Genomic DNA, 18,947 nt, shown 5'->3' with positions numbered 1-18,947 from the left:
TAGTGTGTTACTGATGGTAGGCTTTGTTACTTTGGTCCCAGCTCTCTGCAGGTCATTCACTAGGTACCCCCGTGTGGTTCTGCGATTTTTGCTCACCGTTCTTGTGATCATTTTGACCCCACGGGGTGAGATCTTGCCTGGAGCCCCAGATCGAGGGAGATTATCAGTGGTCTTGTATGTCTTCCATTTCCTAATAATTGCTCCCACAGTTGATTTCTTCAAACCAAGCTGCTTACCTATTGCAGATTCAGTCTTCCCAGCCTGGTGCAGGTCTACAATTTTGTTTCTGGTGTCCTTTGACAGCTCTTTGGTCTTGGCCATAGTGGAGTTTGAAGTGTGACTGTTTGAGGTTGTGGACAGGTGTCTTTTATACTGATAACAAGTTCAAACAGGTGCCATTAATACAGGTAACAAGTGGAGGACAGAGGAGCCTCTTAAAGAAGAAGTTACAGGTATGTGAGAGACAGAAATCTTGCTTGTTTGTAGGTGACCAAATACTTATTGTCCACCATAATTTGTCCCCATAAAGGGGAGAGAGGAGGGGAAAGAGAAAGAGGGGAAGGAGAGATGGGACATTAAGAAGTGTAATATACTGTGGGTCTCAGAGTCATGGCTGAACAAGGACACATCTAGCTACGTTTTTCTACGTATCGGCAGGACAGAACAGCAGAGTCCAGTAAGATCGGTGGGGTGTCTCTTTCTTTTACAGGATTTAAAAAAAGAATTGCCCCCTTTTTCTCCCCAATTTTCGTGATTACTGTCTTGTCTCATCGCTGCAACTCTCCAATGGGCTCGGGAAACATGACCCGCCACACCACACTTCTTAACACAAGCCCGCTTAACCCGAAAGCCAGCCACACCAAATGTGTCGGAGGAAACACGATGAGCCAAGTAAAGCCCAATTGTGCATCACCGGTGGCTGAGGTGGTATACTCCTCAGGAGGCTGAAAAGATTTGACATGGGCCCTCAGATTCTCAAAAAGTTCTACACCTGCACCATTGAGAGCATCTTGACTAGCTGCATCACTGCTTGGTACGGCAACTGCTCGGTATCTGACCGCAAGGCACTGTAGCCAAACTCCCTGCCATCCAGGACCTCTATACCAGGCGGTGTCAGAGGAAATCCCTAAAAAGACTACAGCCACCCAGTCATAGACTGTCCTCTCTGCTACCGCATGGAGAGCGGTGAACAGATAATAAAATGTCTACCCGGACAATTTACATGGATTTATTATTAATTGTTTTGCAATAACTCCCTTGCACTGGCTCTATGCACACTCACTATACTCTACCCACACACTCATACATACTACACTGACACACACAGAAAACACACACACACACACACACACACGCAGCTGCTACTCTGTTTATTATATATCCTAGTCACTTTTACCCTTACCCACATGAACATACTGTATTACCTCAACTACCCCCTGCATATTGGCTCGGTACTGGTACTCGTCTATAGCCTCGTTAATATTTTTATTGTATTACTATTTTCTGTGTTACTATTTCCTGATTGCCTAGTCAATTAACCCTACCCACATGTACATACTGTATTACCTCAACTAAACTACAGTACCTCATACCCCCCTGCACATTGACTTGGTACTGGTACCCCTTGTATATAGCCTTGTTTTTGGTGTTACTATTTCAATTTTTTGTTGTTTAAATATTTATCTTATATTTGGGCTAGTAAGTAAGCATTTCACTGGAAAGTCTACACCTGTTGTATTCGGTGCATGTGACCAATAAAATGTTATTTGGGGGAGGGGGAGAGAGAAAGAGAGAGAGAGAGAGAGAAAGAGAGAGAGACTGAGGTCTAGATTAAAGGCTCATGGCTATAAGGGGATCAGCTGGAGAAAAACACTGGGCTGTGTGTGTATACGTGTGTGCATACGTGTGTCCCAGGGTAGTAGCTACCTACAAGTCTGTACTACACTCCCAACATAACCCCTCCGGGTCTACTCATATGTATCCCCCCCTTCCTTCTGTCCAAGTCCTGCCACACATACTTCACCAGAGAAAACCACTAAGCCATAACTCACGATCTCGATGAGGTTTTAATGTCTTTGGTCGACCAACATTATTACTACATGATTATGAGTTTGGAATCCAGATAACATGTCTTTTTAATTAAACAAACCAAGTAACAGATTTAGTCATCAATATTTTTAACCTGGACATTTTTAATGATCATACAGCCCCAAAAGCAATCACTCTGGATTTTTAATTGCCTATAGGATGGCGTTTTATTCCTCAGAATCCATGTAACATATACTGAGTGTACAAAACATTAGGAACACCTTCCTAATATTGAGTTGCACCCCCTCTTGCCCTCGGAACAGCGACAATTCGCCGGGGCATGGACTCCACAAGGTGTAAAAAGCGTTCCACAGGGATTATGGCACGTGTTGACTCCAATGATTCCCACAGTTGTGTCAAGTTGGCTGGATTCCCGTTGGGTGGTGGACCAAAAAAAATCATGTAAAAAAAATCTGGCTACACGTTAAACCGCTGAGCGTGAAAAACACAGCAGCGTTGCAGTTCTTGACACACTCAAACCGGTGTACCTGGCACCTACTTCCATTTCCCATTCAAAGGCACTTCAATCTTTTGTCTGGCCCATTCACCCTCATAATGGCACACATGCACTATCCATGTCTCAATTGACTCAAGGCTTAAAGATCCTTGTTTAACCCGTCTCCTCCCCTTCATCTTCATTGACTGGATGTAAGCGAATTCAACAAGTGACATCAATAAGGGATCATGGCATTCACCTGGTCAGTCTACGCCATGGAAAGAGCATGTTTTCTTAATGTTTTGTACACTCAGTGTATTGTATTAGGAGTCATTCTTCATCAATCATTCACTTCAAAGTGCTGCTATGAAATAAGACATATCTGTGGGAGCTGTCGGAGTCTTGTTGACACTGATAACACACCGCCTTTGCCTGACAAACACAGTCAGTTTGGCCAGTGACCAATGTTATGGGATTATCATACCAAATTGATATTGCAAGCATTCATCAGATACACGTTTGGACGTACCATCTACTCCAACAGAGGAAAATACAATAACATATAGTCCCCTAACCAGGACCCAGTGTACATGGGTGGCCAACGTTGCAGGGCATTGGAAAAAGACACACCAAACCCTAGCTCAATTTTAGCCTCATCTGACCAGAGTACCTTCTTCCATATGTTTGGGGAGTCTCCCACATGCCTTTTGACAAGCATCATTATTTTCTTTATTCAATGGCTTTTTTTCTGGCCGCTCTTCTGTAAAGCCCAGCTCTGTGGAGTGTACGGCTTAAAGTGGTCCTATGGGCAGATACTCCAATCTCCGCTGTAGAGCTTTGCAGCTCCTTCAGGGTTATCTTTGGTCTCTTTGTTGCCTCTCTGATTAGTGCCTTCCTTGCCTGGTCCCTGAGTTTTGGTGGGCGGCCCTCTCTTGGCAGGTTTGTTGTGGTGCCATATCCTTTCCATTTTTTTAATAATGGATTTAATGGTGTTCTGTGTGATGTTCAAAGTTTCTGATATTTTATTATAATCCTACCCTGATCTGTACTTCTCTACAACTTTGTCCCTAACCTGTTTGGAGAGCTCCTTGGTCTTCATGATGCCCCTTGCTTAGTGGTGGTGCAGACTCTAGAGCTTTTCAGAACAGGTGTATGTATAAACACTGAGATCATGTGACCGATCATGTGACACTTAGATTGCACACAGGTGGACTTTATTTAACTAATTATGTGACTTCTGAAGGTAATTGGTTGCACCAGATCTTATTTAGGGGCTTCATAGCTAAGGGGGTGAATACATATGCACCACTACTTCTCCATTTAGAATTTTTTTAAACAAGTCAGTTTTTTTCCATTTCACTTCACCAATTTGGACTATTTTGTGTATGTCCATTTCATGAAATCCAAATAAAGTACATTCAAATTACAGGTTGTAATGCAACAAAATAGGAAAAACGCCAAAGGGGATGAATACTTTTGTAAGACACTGTATATCTCTATGATGCTTGGGAATACTTAGGAACAGATTTCAAAAACTTTTAAAAAGTTGGAGCTGATTTGCAGGAGTTTTTATAGTCTTATGTCCAACTATTAAAAAAACACAAATCACCCACTTGCCAAATTCGGTCCACGGGACGGACGCCAGTTGGAGCCAGTTGGGGAACCCTGATCCACCTCCTCCCATAACACACACTCTCTGTCATACACACGCTGACACAGTCCTCTGTTCTCTCATTCCCTTTGTTCCCTTGAGAACTCCTTAATTCCACCTCTCCATCTCTACTACTATTTTCAGTCCTACCTTTGCTTCTCTCGCTCTTTTACAAGACATGCTACTCTGATAAGATAGTAAGGAACATTCTCAATGCATTCACAAAAAGTGAGTATGCAGAACACATGTACACTGCAAGCTCATGAACCCTCCCCACGTCTTACCATGAAGTGGAAGATGCCAGCATAGGATTCTGTCAGGCTCTGATTAGGTGGTACCACTTTGACAAAGAGATTGGGGTGCATGGTAAGGCAGGACAGGGCAGCCAGAAGCCAACAGTCACCTATTAGAAAAAGAAAGAGGCAATATGCATGTTAACTATTGTTATGATATGGGGTTTAGGTTAGTTTTAGCAAACAGTTAGGCAACACACTACCAGGTTGTCACTTCCACACTCCATCCCCAGACAGCAGGACCAACCAGGTCAAGGGCATTGCTCTGCCAGGAAGCCTTTATAAGCACATCAACTGCAGGCAATTATGGTGATCGGCAGCTGGCAGGGCCCGAGTTACTGATAAATCAGGGAATCCGATTTTGCGTGTCCATTTAAATCCTTGGTAAATAGACTTCGTAATGGCCTGTCAGCTTGAAAGGTTTTAGGGTCATCAACAACAACACCATGATGAACCATGTTAAGTTTGGCATTGACATCTTAAAATACACTGAGTGTACCAACATTAGGAACACCTTCCTAATATTGAGATGCACCCCCTTTTGCCTTCAGAACAGCCTGAATTTGTCGGGCATGGATTCCACGTGTCAAAAGTGTTCTACAGAGATGCTGGCCCATGTTGACTCCAACACTGGGCTAAAAGGGTCAGTATCAGGGGATATCTTTATCTATATATTCCTGGATATTTTGTAGTTTGTTTTATTATTAGTTGTGTACTTGTTTGACCATTTTAATGCAATGCTAGGAGCTAGTAACACATTTCGTTGCACCCACTATAACACCTGCTGAACTGTGTACTCGACCAACAAAATGTTATTTTATTTGATGAATTAAACTTTGACCTACCAGCACCATCACCCACCGTCACAGGACACCAACATCCACTTACCCCAAGGCGGCTCAACTGACCCTGTCCCTATGCTCAACTTACCCCATACCCGGATTGAGTTGTGCCAAGAAACCACTTTTTTTGGACAAGCTATGTTTTTAAAACTGGTATGTTTACATGAATTCTGATTATTTTCAGGGTTACACAACATCCTGAAATATATGTAGATATCTTTGTTAGAAAGAATACTATATTTCCCTTGACATCGAGGCTGTATCACAACCGGCCGTCACTGGGAGTCCCATAGGGCGGCGCACAATTGGCCCAGAGTCATGTTGTGGAAGAATCAGAATTTGTTGGTAACATATGTGAGATGTTTTATATTCATCATATGTTTATAAGTTACTTCTCATCAGAATGGTATTTTTGTATAATACTGTGGCGAGGTTGCAGTTATCTGTTCTATGTCAAGACTAAGTTGCATGGGCCGCAGAGAGGGGAGAGGTCAAGGGGTCATCATGTGTAAACATATATTTTGCTCCACTGTGTGTGTGTGCCAGTTCACTCCCTACTTCCCCCCCTACTCGGCTCCATTTACCCATCTCTCCCCCACTTTTAATTTCTAATAATTTCCTGAGGATTGAGGAAACTGTAGATCCCCCCCCCCCCTCACTCCCTACTTTTCCCATCGGGGATGGCAGTGTCTGGAATCATTCTATCCTCTCCGTGAGCTTGTCCAGGATTGGTTGTATTTAGAGTTGGTTGTATCTAAATTACAATTTGATATATGCCTGTTGATATGGAGGATGGGTTTATGGTTTCGGGGTTTGAGTAAGGAGACAAAGCTGAACGATTTATTATGTCTATGCTGTCTTATCCTGTGTGTGTCTTTACTATAAAGGACCTCATTTGAAATGTGGAAGGGGCTCTCAGAGAATTCATTGATAGACACTGAATCGATCTGAGAGTCACAGGTTTGTGATAGAGCTCATATAATTAAAGATGGACTTTGATAACTAACTCTGACTTGTGTTGTGGTTTGCTCCCATGATTTGGTAAATAGAGGAAATTTCCACGACAGTCATCCGGGTTTGGCCGGTGTAGGCCGTCATTGTAAATAAGAATTTGTTCTTAACTGACTTGCCTAATTAAATAAAGGTTAAATAAAATAAATAAAAAATGGTGATGCTGAAAATGGCTCCATTTACCCATCTCTCCCCCACTTTTAATTTCTAATAATTTCCTGAGGATTGAGGAAACTGTAGATCCCTCCCCCCCCCCCCACACACACACCTCTCTAACAGTAACAGCTGCCCTGTGTGTCCATGTAGAGGAAAGAAAGAGGATCTCTCAACCCCATTCCCAGGAGAATAGGTTTGGAGAAGTGAGGGCAATCTGGTTATACAGGAAAACTGTGAGTTGGAGTTAATTGTCTACGCGTTACTGAAATGATACTCCATCCTATGATGTTTAAAACAGCACACACTTACCCAGCTGGCCCTGGCAGATATCGGTGGTACAAGTCGTGTCCTCCACAAACACAGCATTGGCCCTGATCTCCTGCAGAGAGAGAGAGAGAGACAAGGGACAGAGTTCAAGACTACAGTTTACCCCACAGCACATATTGCCGTTGAGTCTGAGGGAATCTGAAACCAATACAACACTAATTTCTGTAATAACAGTTGACTGGATGATGACAAGGCAATGTTAATGATGTAAACTGCCTCACACAAGTCTCATGGCTTCTCCAGTTGTTATCTCGTCATTCCATCTCTGTTCTGCTGTTAGAGATATCCTGTCCAGCTGTTTGGCTCAGACTCAGAGTGTGGTCTGTAAGTTCTCTTTCTTTTCTCTCAACATGCTCTGTCCGTTCTGTCAGTTCCATCTTCTCTCTGAACATGCTCCATCAGATCGATCTATCTTTCTCAAAACTAGACCTCACCTGACAGTGAGCCGTGTTGCCATGTTCGCGGTTTTCTAGCAAATTGGGCTACTTTGAAAACTATGTCGTGGGTGAAAATGTCACGGGTTGCAGGTTTTTGGGCTATTCTAAATACCTTACGAAAAAAGATTGCGGTCAGCGTGCAGTATAACTTCAGTATGCTACAAACACTGTGCTGTATAACTGCAGTATGCTGCAAATACTACGTCCAAAATAACGTTTGACTGCAGTAACTTTGCAGTTTAGAGCGCGGTATAAAGGCAGGACACTGCAGTTATTCTACAATTACTGCGTCCAAAATACCACAGTCGACTGCAGTTCCAAAAAACATTTTTTTGTAAGGGCTGCGATCGCACTTTTATTTTATTTTAAATTAGCTATTAATTTCGCTGTCAGGCAGTGAGGCTGTTGCTGAGTGAGTGAGTGGTGGCGTGGAGGGAGCTTCATATACAGTCATTGGAAGGGAGGGGCAGGCCGGAGGGGTGTATATGTAGTACTGTTGAGCAGCTGAGTCACGTCAGTGAGAGAACGCACATCGTGGCAGGTGTTGTGAAACTTAACAAAGAACAGCACTAGATAACTACATACTTCTCCCTCAAAAGTATTATTGGTCTCATTCTTTGCAACCTAACCACCCCCAGCCATACCAATCATTACAGCCAACACAGCAAGGGAGAGAAACTGATCATTAATAATCCAACTGTTTCAGAGAGAGGGAGAGAGAGTCGAACAATGTGCTTTCCCTCTGGTTATGTAGCTAGCTAGCTAACATTGGCCAGAAAGCTGAAGTCAGATGAGAGGGCGATGCACAGAGGCACAGAGGTGAGGCCAGAGGAACAGATTTCACACGCTAGTTTACTGGCTAGACACGATTCAACTGTCTGAATGCCAGGTAAATTGGGCAAAATATGGGAGAAAATATTGCAAAGACTGGGAAAGAGAGCAGGTATAACAGAATGGATTAAGTGCATCCCAGGAGATGACAGAAAAGCTTACTGTAGGCATTGCAAATCAGAAATGTGAGTCCACGACGCCGATCTTATTTCTCATGCACAAACGGAGAAACGAGAAATGCTGCTCCATTTTAAAAAAATGACACAGGAACTATAATGAACAAACATAGAAACTCAACAATTTCAAACATTTTACTGAGTTACAGTTCATATAATTAAATCATGCAAGTAAATAAATCCATTAGGCTTTAATAATCTATGGATTTCACTATTGACAGGGGCGCGCCATGGGTGGGCCTGAAGGGGATAGGCCCTCACACTTGGGAGCAAGGCCCACCTACTTATTACAGACAGAATGTCCTCCTCAGTTTAATCAGCGGTCCAAGTGGCTGGTCTCAGATGATGAAGAAGCCAGATGTGGAGGTCCTGGACTGTTGTGGTAACACGTGGTCTGCAGTTGCCAGGTCGGTTGGACGTACTGCCAAATTCTCTAAAACAACATTGGAGACAGCTAATGATAGAGAAATTAACATTCAAATCCCTGGCAACAGCTCTGGTGGATGTTCCTGCAGTCAGCATGCCAATTGCACGCTCCCTCAAAACTTGAGACATCTGTGGTATTGTGTTGTGTGACAAAACGGCACATTTTAGAGTGTCCTTTTATTGTCCCCAACACAAGGTGCACCTATGTAATGATCACACTGTTTAATCAGCTTCTTGATATGCCACACCTGTCATGTGGATGGATTATCTTGGCAAAGAAGAAATGCTCACCAACAGGGATATAAACAAATTTGTCCAGAAAATTAGAGAAATAAGCTTTTTGTGCGTATGAACAATTTCTGGGATCTATTATTTCACCTCGTGAAACATGGGACCAACACTTTACATTTATATATTTTTGTTCAGTATATATTTGTAAAAGAAAATAACACAGTTAAACGATCAGAGTTACAGATGGCTGCAGATATTGCATGCCACTCCAGCATTGCAACTGTAGATCACCTGAGATGTGTTGTTGAAGACATTGCAAAGATAGGAATCAATATCCACAGAACAAAATGCACAGTGCTCATAAATGCAGCTATAGGGCCTGCAGTGCATGGATAACTAATAAAGGACATTGGGAATGAATCTTACTTGTTAATTATTGATGAATGTACTGATGTCACAGCCAAGAGGCAACGGTGTGGGGTGATAAGATACCACAGCAAGAAACTTTCTTAAATCATAAGCACATTTGGAGGAATTATCAACATTCCAGCTGGTGATTCACTGACCACTGCCCTGTTCAAGTTTCTTGATGGCAATAAATTGCCCATTGACAACTGCGTCGGTCTAGCCACAGATGGCTGCATTACAATGTGTGGCGAAAACAATTCCACCCTGACAAAAATTCAAGCAACTATTCCGAATATTGTCTACATTAAATGTGTCAATCCCTGCAATTCTGTGCCTCCAAAGCAGTGAATGTACTCCCACGAAATGTTGAATATACAGTGCATTCGGAGAGTATTCAGACCCCTTGACCTTTTCCACATTTTTTTTTTAAAATCTTCGTGGGCTATACTCGGCCTTGTCTCAGGGTAGTAGGTTGGTGGTTGAAGATATCCCTCTAGTGGTGTGGGGGCTGTGCTTTGGCAAAGTGGGTGGTGTCGTGTCTTTGGCATCATTAAAGTGAAGACTTATTTTATCAAATCAATTCTCTGTAATTATTATTACGTGATTAAACTAATCATGTAAATGTAATTAACTAGGAAGTCAGGGCACCAAGGAAAATCTTCAGATTATAAAGTTATAATTTTACTAATATAACTCTTCAGATATTTTAATATCTGATCAATTAGACTTCTAATGAATGAATTATTCTTTACCTCACGTTAGTCTCATTCCAAACGTCGTAAATTGTTGGTTATCTGCACGAACTCAGCCTATGAATCATCCATGCATCAATTGTCTTAATCATTTATTTACTAACTAAATAATCACAGAAATGCATAAACAAACAAACAATAGATATGGTTACAAGGAAATGATAGCAGAGGTTCCCTAGTGGGCTAAGCCGATATGACGGCTTGGTAGACAAAGGGAAGTGGGTGTGGACTGAGAAGGGCGGGAAAGACAAAAAGCAGTCACTACACAGTTGATAATTATATCAACTGAAATTCTAATCCTTTGCGCGTGAACGCTCACTCATTCGGGAATAATTGCAATCAATACTTACGCTCAGTGTGTCGTCGTGATCTCTGTTGGAATCGTCCAACAGAGTCTTTTGTGGTTAGAATGGGCACTTCAGAGTACCATTCAGAAATGTTCTTATAGAATAGATGTTTCGGTGGTTGTCAGTCTTCGCATCCCAGGTTAACAATTTGTAGCTGTAGACTAGTAATTAGTATCTAAGATTTGCTCTTATTCTGTCGGGATCAATAGGCACCTGTATAAACATAGTTATGGTAATGTGGCTGTATTGTCTTTCATGAGGTCACAAACATGAAATAAAATATACCGGGTCATAGCTGGCTTCTCCACCGACCGTTTACACATTCTCCAAAACATGGATATTGTTCAGTTCTCAAGTTCTGTGATGTAGAAGAAATCCCTTTGTTCTACTGTGAAACTCTCTCTCTATACCGCATGGCCAGGAGGAGAGAGTCTCCTCCAGGAATTTACGACCTGAGATAACAGAATCTGGGTGTAGGAGGGAGAAAGAGGGGAATGCCACGCTTTATACCCAGAAAGGGCCATGTCATGACAGTGGGGTTATATCCTGCCTGTTTGGCCCTGTCTGGGGGTATCGTCGGACAGGGCCACAGTGTCTCCCGACTGCTCCTGTCTCAGCCTCCAGTATTTATGCTGCAATAGTTTGTGTGTCGGGGGGCTAGGGTCAGTCTGTTATCTTGAGTATTTCTCCTGTCTCATCCGGTGTCCTGTGTGAATTTAAGTATGCCCCCTCTAATTCTCTCTCTTATCTCTCTTCTCTCGAAGGACCTGAGCCCTAGAACCATGCCTCAGGAATACCTGGCCTGATGACTCCTTGCTGTCCCCAGTGCCTTCTCCCAGATGGCATTGATAAAAAATAAAAATACAAAAAAACAAGCTGAGAAACAGAATGCAGGAAAGGTGTCGAGCTGAGAAACAGAATGCAGGAAAGATGTCTTGAGAACATCATGAGAGTTCTGAGCCCACATGCAAAGGAACGTCAGCAAGGATGCTCTCATTGTTCACCGCTGACATCTACTCAGCACAACAGGCTGAGGTAAAATGGGGACAACCCTCTTCTCTAAAAGAAGAGAGGAAACAGACTGTAAATAGTTACATTTGATGTGAATAGTTTGGATCGGTGGAACAAAAAAGAACAGACAGAGTGGCAGTTCACAGCAGGAGGAGAGCGCTCTGGATACGGGCAGGGAGTTTGCTGAACACAAGAAAAAAAGCAGGGTGAGCAACTTTTCTAAGAGTTATTTGTGAGTCTACACAGAGCGACGCTTCCTTCAGTCATCTGTCTGTAAAGTCTCATTGCCCCTGTTTCTCAAACTCATCCCTCATTATCGCTCTGTCTGTTGTTCTACTCTCTGTAGAGCAACATATGGGGAATTCCAGCAGCAACTTGTATGGGGATCACCCCATCCTCCATGGAGGGCTACTATCAAACCAGCACTGCTGTTTTGGTGAGTACTTATCTCTAAATCCATGACAGACTATCAAATTATAGTAGTGATAGATTGATTAATAGTAGAATACACTATCTTGATGTACTTGGACTCCTGATGGATCTCCTCTCTCTTTTCTTTCCATCGTGCTCCAGAGAGAGGATGGATGACTGGGACATCAGGCTGCAACCACACATTAATTGACATTTATTATGAAATAAAATAACTGTTGGGGCTTTTAGATTTGTATACTCCCGTTTAAAGGAATGATTATTTTAGAGCAATGTGACTTATATTAACCCTATTACACAATGATTAACATTGTGTTAATACCATTTCAGAAGAATTTTTTTCTCCAGAAAACACATACCTCTTTATCATTCACTATGAATCACTTCTATAGTTCAGATTAAATCATTAAATCATTTGGTGTGATGAACCAATAACAAAGGGAGAAAGGCAAAGAACAAGGTAAACCAAATTGACCATAAGTATTTAGATTGTCATTATGAAGACACCTATTGGATAGATGTGAGAACTCCTCTCTTGCTGCTGGAAAACACATTTGGGCTATTTTTCAGCCCTTGTGGGTGGGTTTTGAGTGGTAATTGGACTAGAAATGTTTGCTTAACCTGGCAACACAGACAGTGAGTCAGTTCAGGTGTAACCTACATCTGTCCAAGAGCAACACCCAACTTTGAACTACCTAGACTTACTCATATCCTCAAACGCAATTCATAATGTCAACATAAAAAAGTATAACATAGGCTACAGATATCCATAAAATGAGCATGACTATCACGAGTAAAAAGCTGGACTATTGCAATGTAGAAGTACGTTTTTGAGCGTGACTATATGACTGGCTATCATGTAAACGCCGATAGGACGGTAGCCTACCTTGGGTCGCAGCCACTTGATCTCCTTTTTGGGGTCTGGGTCGGTAGGCATACCGATGGAGCTCTGGTCCGGGGTGAAGGTTGGGTCAGAGAACAGCGAACCGGATTTAACGCACGCATCTAGGAGAGCTACATAGTCCTGGCCCCCAAATTTTACCGGGTTGGCAATGGATCCAGGTGTGACCTGCTGAGACTCCATTTTCAATGCTAAAATTGAGATGAATTTGAAAATAATAGGCCTAGCAAATAAAGTCAGATTGAACCAACATTCCTATCTCGATTTGTTCGTCGTAGCTCCGTTTTGGGGAATTGTGCAACAAACAAATCCAGTTCTTAAATACACACATAGGCTTACCCACCCACTTACTCGAACCATCTGGGAGAGGTATGCAGAGCCTCCGGGAAGTTAGTCAGCTGGAGTTGGGGTAATGACATGGTACCAGGATCTTACTTAGAACTCTATTGTTTATCGTCCATTTGCATCATTTTCCGTGGTTAGTTAATCCCATGTCGATTAAATGTGTGATGGCCTACAACCGCTGTTTATTAAAACGTCAAGGTCTTGCTTTCTCACGCACACATTTTCCTCTTCTTCCTTTAAAAACACATTATTTCACAATTCTTCTTCCACACATTGCCTGTATTTAGTTACAACGGTCCTCTCCATCAAGCCAGTCATGTGGGGTCTCTGATGTGAGCGCCTCTTCGCAGTGCCCGACTGCAATCGATAGTAGGCTACTAAATGTTGTCACTATAGAGGGCAGTCTGTCTCTACTAGATGGGCGAAAGGGAAGTGGAGTTGAGGCCTATACAATTTTGAAGCACTACAAATGCCAAGAGACAACAAAGCAGGAAAAGTGATATAATCCGCAAATGTTACTAGCCTAAAATGGAAAAGGAGAGATATATGGGGGGGGGGGGGGGGGGGGGGGTGAATGAATGGAGCAGGTGATAGGGGGCTTAGTGGGACATTTTAGGAGGAAGGAACTGTAGGAAAATGGGGAGGATGAAATGAGAAGAGGAATACATTTGGTACAGGTAAAATAACAGTTCAAATTTGGTTCAAATTCAGATGTTCAATTTCAGATGACTCAACACAGTGCAATACCTGTAAATCTATCTCGCTGGGTTGAACATATACAGACCCTGTGTTGCATTTGCTTTTTTAGTGGAAAGAGAAACAGAGAGGAGTACCTGTGTATTATGTCTGCTGGGCCCAGCCTGGGCTAGACCACTGCTGTCACACTAACTCACCCCATACATAAAACTCAAGTCAGCTGAACCAGAATAGGCTCTATGCATTATACTGCCTCCCACACTCTATTTTACTTCCTACCGGGTTGCTGACTTGTTTTTATCATTAGCTTACTCGTTATAACTGTCGCCGATGCATTTCTGACTGAAATAGTACGCAATGACTACGTTTAAATTACAGCCCAACGAAGGAGGTGCTAATGAACAGTGTCTCAAAATATAATGGTATTATGAGCCTCCATAGTTTCCCTGTCGATGTAGAACTCAGAAAAAGGTGGTTGGTGGCAGTATGCTGTGACAAATTTATGGTCACCAAACACAGGTGTGTAGTACAATTCGTCAAGAGTGACTTTGTTGAGGGAAAAATTAGGGGGGGGCACAATACCTAAAAAGAGGTGTTGTTCCTACACTCTTCTCGTGGAACTGGCACATTCAAAAGAGACCTGGTGTTTGGGAAAGAAGACTGAAACCTCCTGCCCCGCCGACTGAGGAGGATGAAGTACAAGGTGCGCTGCCTATGGACTGTGCCGTCTCTTGATCCGGTCCAGACACATGATTATTGTGCAGCCCCTAAATCCACAGCCCTGGACATGGCCCTAATGGAAAAGCATGAGCATGTAAGAGAAATTGAGGAGCTTCGAGCTGAGCTGAAGAAACTGTTCGCCTAACACGGCTTTGGTCTACAGCGATTTGCTGGTTCTGACGAGGATATACGTTTTTACACAAGGTACAGTAATGATTTATTATTATCCAACATTACTATTGTTTATTATTTACTATTATTATACCGAAGTCCATCTTACCTTTAAGAACATGTTCTTTATTATTTAGGGGTGGCAAGTAGTCTAGTGGTTAGAGTGTTGGGCCAGTACCCGGAAGGTTGCTGGATCATATCCCTGAACTGACAAGGTAAAAAATCTGTAATTCTGCCCCTGAACAAGGCAGTTAACCCACTGTTCCCTGGTAGGCTGTCATTGTAAACAATAATTTGTTCTTAACTGACTTGCCTATTTAAATAAAAGTAAAATAATAACAAATGTAAAACTAGACAAGCACATTGAATGTATATTGTGTTGACATTAGTTTTCAGTTAACCCCAAAAAATGCTCCCAGGTCATTGCTGCAAATAAGATTTGGGTCTTGTCCACTTCCCAGGATTTTTTAAAACAAATTCAATGCTGTGAATTACAGTACGAATTGCAGTAACAAGAAAAACAGGCTACAATAGCAGCTAGGTCATGTCTAGTGCTACTTGATGCTTAGAGAAGATGGGCAATAACAGTAATGAGCTTTTTTGGTATTCAAATACTCTGGGTCCGTCTTCAGATTTGCAAACTACACCCACCTGATGGCCTTCTGGCACTTGATTGAGCAGCAGAGACCAAGTTAATAAGAGTCACAAGCACCAATCCATCTGAAACAAGTGTTACTGGAAGAAAACCAGTAAGGGACTTCATTAAATACAGTACTTAGAGAATATTATTGGATCTTACTGTAATTGTTAAACATGGTTTACTGTTTGTTATGGACCGAAGGACTATATTGTACTAAAACGGTTTTCTTTATGTTCAGACACTGCCATCAAATCGACGAGTTCTTCTTGTTTATGACTCATCTGTCGCTGGGTCTGAAGCAGAAGGATTTGGCCCATCAGTTCAGCCTCCACCAATCGAAAGTGAGACGGATTATGATCTCTTGGGCCAACTTCCTCTACTGTCTGCTTGGATCAACACAGATATGGATCCCCAAAGAAACCATCAAAGCCCACCTGAGTTCAAGGACTATCCAGACCCCCAGGTAGTGATCGACTGCACTGAACACCGCTGCCAAACACCATCTTCCCTACTACTGCAGAGTGAGGTGTTTTCTTCCTACAAGACACTCTGTACCTTTAAGGGCATGTTGGGAACGTCACCACATGGAGCTGTCACTCGTGTCATCGTTGTATTCTGGATCTGTGAGTGACAAGGATATCTTCCAGAAGTCTGGAATTATTTCCTTACTCCCCCCTGACATGGCCATTAAAAATAAAATAAAATGTTATTGGTCGCATACAGTACACATGGTTAGCAGACATTAATGCGAGTGTAGTGAAATGCTTGTGCTTCTAGTTCTGACAGTGCAGAAATATCTAACAAGTAATCTAACCTAACAATTTCACAACAACTACCTTATACACACAAGTGTAAAGGGATGAATAAGAATATGTACACATAAATATATGGATGAGCGATGGCCGTGTGGTGGATAAGGGCTTTTTCGTAGATGACATTGTTCCGTGCAAGGTCAACAGGACAGCCTTTCAAGACGCACACAGATGCCAGCGCATGAGGTTAGGGAGACCCAATCCATTGCCAGGCTGAGAGTGCATGTTGAAAGAATGAGCCGCAGAGTAAAGGAGCACAAGCTGTTTGACAGTCACCCCCCTGACCATCTCAGGCAGCATCAACACTTCTGCAGGTAGTGGTAAAAATCAGTGGTCAACCTTCCCTCTTATAGGTTTTGAAACCTGTAGATCTTTATATATCCTTTCAACTAGGATGTCCTCCTGTGCACATATTACAAAAGTCACACCAGCTACAACCTGTGAGAAGGATTTAACCTTGCACCTGCCAGTAGTAAGCATGAGATCTCTTCAACTTCAGCTCCCTATTCTGTATCTTCAGGTAAGGGCAGTCAACATAACTTGGTACATTTGGGCACTTGACCTCTAAGAGTCCAAAGTGTGGTCTCACACTGGGATCAAATATGATTCCATCTGGAGAGGATCCTAACCACGGAGCATCTTGGTGCACTACGAAGCCACACGGAAAGAAGTTAACATTCTTCAGTGTGCAGTACTCCTGTACAGTCACTGGCTCCATGGACCAGAGCCCCCTCTTCATCTCCATGGTCTGCATACCAGATCCCTTGAACATCCGCTCAGCTAGGTGGTCAGCTGAGGTCTCTCCCCGGACATGGCAAACCTCTCAAACGAGAGGATGTTATTCTCATTGTCCTGAGCTGATGCCATTCTGGGTTGCTGCTCTGATCCCTTGTAGCAACCTCGACTTTATGTGACATCTCGTAGGTTGTCTCTAATGCCTTGAGGTGGAACTGCTCCTCATGTTTAAGGACGTAAGCACACTGGGAAGACTGAAGCCTGTAGCCATCTAATGGAAGTATTGGTGGAGAAGGGGCATTGGCAATCTTCACAATTTCACAGGTCTGGCTGTGGAAGTTGATAGGACAGCACACTGCCAGCTTGCACTGGCCCAAAGGCAGACTCAACCAGGGGCACGTCAGCTGACATTTCCATTGTTGTCACAAGAGGGGCAGGAAGCGGAGAAAAGTTGGCACGCGGAGAAGGTCCATGTCAGGCCTGTATCCGTTGAGTGCTTTGTAGAGAGAACTTCTGCAAAACATTTTAAAACCTTAACATCAGGATGGAGAGATAACTATGACAAAGACTCATGTAACTTTTCCAGAAACAACACAAGCCTGAAAGTTCAAATAAAATGGATTCAAATATAGAGATTATTATATATTTCCCCTTAGTCTTTGTCCCAAACATTTGTTGTTACATCGTAAAGACGGCACTGTTTAGGCTTATCATCTGGATACAAAGAATAAGAATCACAACAAAATGTTTTATAAAATGGCTTCACACCCTAATTAACAAGGATTTACTGTTACATAGGCTGAATACTTTTCATGTGCATTTTTTTTATGGATATTGATAGACTCACAAGTGTTCTTGGCTTGTGCCAACGCTGTTCTGTGTCTGTGCAGCCGTGAACTGGTGGTGCAGCTGGAATGTTTAGTTGAGAGTAGTGCGCTGTCTGGTAAAGAAGGGCCACCAGCTGATTGCACATAGCACTTCCTGCAACACAGCAGCGGCTTTGGACCTTTCACTGGTACAGAGTGCTTTAACTCCATCTGTGAAGTGAAGATACGTGTTATGAATGACTTGAAGTGAGAAATAAGAATGATGCGGCCATGAATAACAATAAACATAGTAGTGTCTAGTCTTCTTAACTAGGGGCTCATTTAACAGATCTTTACCAAATAACCTGTTAAGTGGCCAATACTAAATTGGGATTGGGACCCATCATTAATATCTATCTATTGATAATGCTGTGCGGTGTCAATGTATCTTTGCTAGATACCGTGTAGAAGAAATGAACAACAATTATTTTTAGCTTGCAAATATAGCTAGCAAGCTAACGAAAATACACACATTCTCAAGTAGATTCTGTCAACGTTACATACTTTTACGAAGTAACTAGCCAGCTACATTTACTAGTTAAATTAGCTAGTTAGCTAATATGATTGTAGCTAGCTAATGTTACATCTGTCACTGACTTGGTACTCACCTTCATAGTTGTCTATGGAGCTTCCTATATACATCTTGAACCCCTTTTCGTTCTTGCTAGCTGGAGTCTCCGAGGCTGATTTAACAATTTGATGTACACCATTAATATTAATTTGAGGCAAGTCCAGAAGACACATAGTAACAAACTGAGATATAGTGGTAGTAATGTTATATCGTCGATAACTAGACTGACTTCCGTTCTATAGTATGCGCCACCGGAAATTGCCACAACGGTAGGAAGTGTGCTTAAAACGTTCAGTCATGGAATGTGCATAAGGGCTATTCAGAGAGAGAGAGTCACATACACGTCTGTCTACTATGCCCCTTTTCTGTTCCGAGGTGGATGGACTGTTGCCGCGGGCAACCTGTATGTAGTCCCCTAAAGATGAACAGGAAGCTGTGTCTGAGCAAAGCTTCTATTTTTGGAGTATCAGGAGAAAAGACAAGAGCATACATGCTTGTGTGTGTTTGTGTGACTTTGAGAGCACACAGGGAGAGAAGGAGGCAGATTGTGAGACGGAGTTACTAGAGAGAGCGCGAGGGAGGGCGCAAATGAGGAAGGGAGCAAAGGAGGGAGGGAGCGAGGGAAGCGAGTGCGTGTT

General features: G+C 42.6%; 1 protein-coding gene and 2 long non-coding RNA genes across 3 annotated transcripts in view; 1 reads left to right on the top strand and 2 right to left on the bottom strand.

The window, feature by feature from the left end:
* Nucleotides 1–13,126, bottom strand: part of LOC110507400 (calpain-12-like) — a 33,187-nt gene extending 20,061 nt beyond the window's left edge. Inside the window, exons 1-3 of the mRNA XM_090224299.1 lie at nt 12,739–13,126; nt 6,787–6,856; nt 4,460–4,578 (exon numbers count right to left, since the gene is read on the bottom strand). Coding sequence (XP_090080425.1) covers nt 4,460–4,578; nt 6,787–6,856; nt 12,739–12,936 — 387 coding nt within the window. The 5' untranslated portion in view covers nt 12,937–13,126. The remainder of the gene's footprint in view (nt 1–4,459; nt 4,579–6,786; nt 6,857–12,738) is intronic.
* LOC149971207 (uncharacterized) lies at nt 10,299–12,082 on the top strand. Its single transcript, XR_016492610.1, has 3 exons — nt 10,299–11,629; nt 11,770–11,859; nt 11,997–12,082. It is a non-coding gene; the product is annotated as an uncharacterized LOC149971207 (long non-coding RNA).
* A 1,580-nt stretch (nt 13,127–14,706) lies between the features above and the next one.
* LOC149971206 (uncharacterized) lies at nt 14,707–18,819 on the bottom strand. Its single transcript, XR_016492609.1, has 3 exons — nt 18,347–18,819; nt 17,720–17,909; nt 14,707–17,385 (listed from the first exon to the last, which is right to left on the bottom strand). It is a non-coding gene; the product is annotated as an uncharacterized LOC149971206 (long non-coding RNA).
* Between the last annotated feature and the right edge of the window lie 128 nt (nt 18,820–18,947).

The sequence above is a fragment of the Oncorhynchus mykiss genome, chromosome 27, assembly GCF_057628025.1.
Source record: "Oncorhynchus mykiss isolate SJ-2025 chromosome 27, ASM5762802v1, whole genome shotgun sequence".
NCBI lineage: Eukaryota > Metazoa > Chordata > Actinopteri > Salmoniformes > Salmonidae > Oncorhynchus > Oncorhynchus mykiss.
The sequence above is the reverse complement of the archived record's forward strand: the minus strand, read 5'-3'. Positions and strand labels throughout refer to the sequence as shown.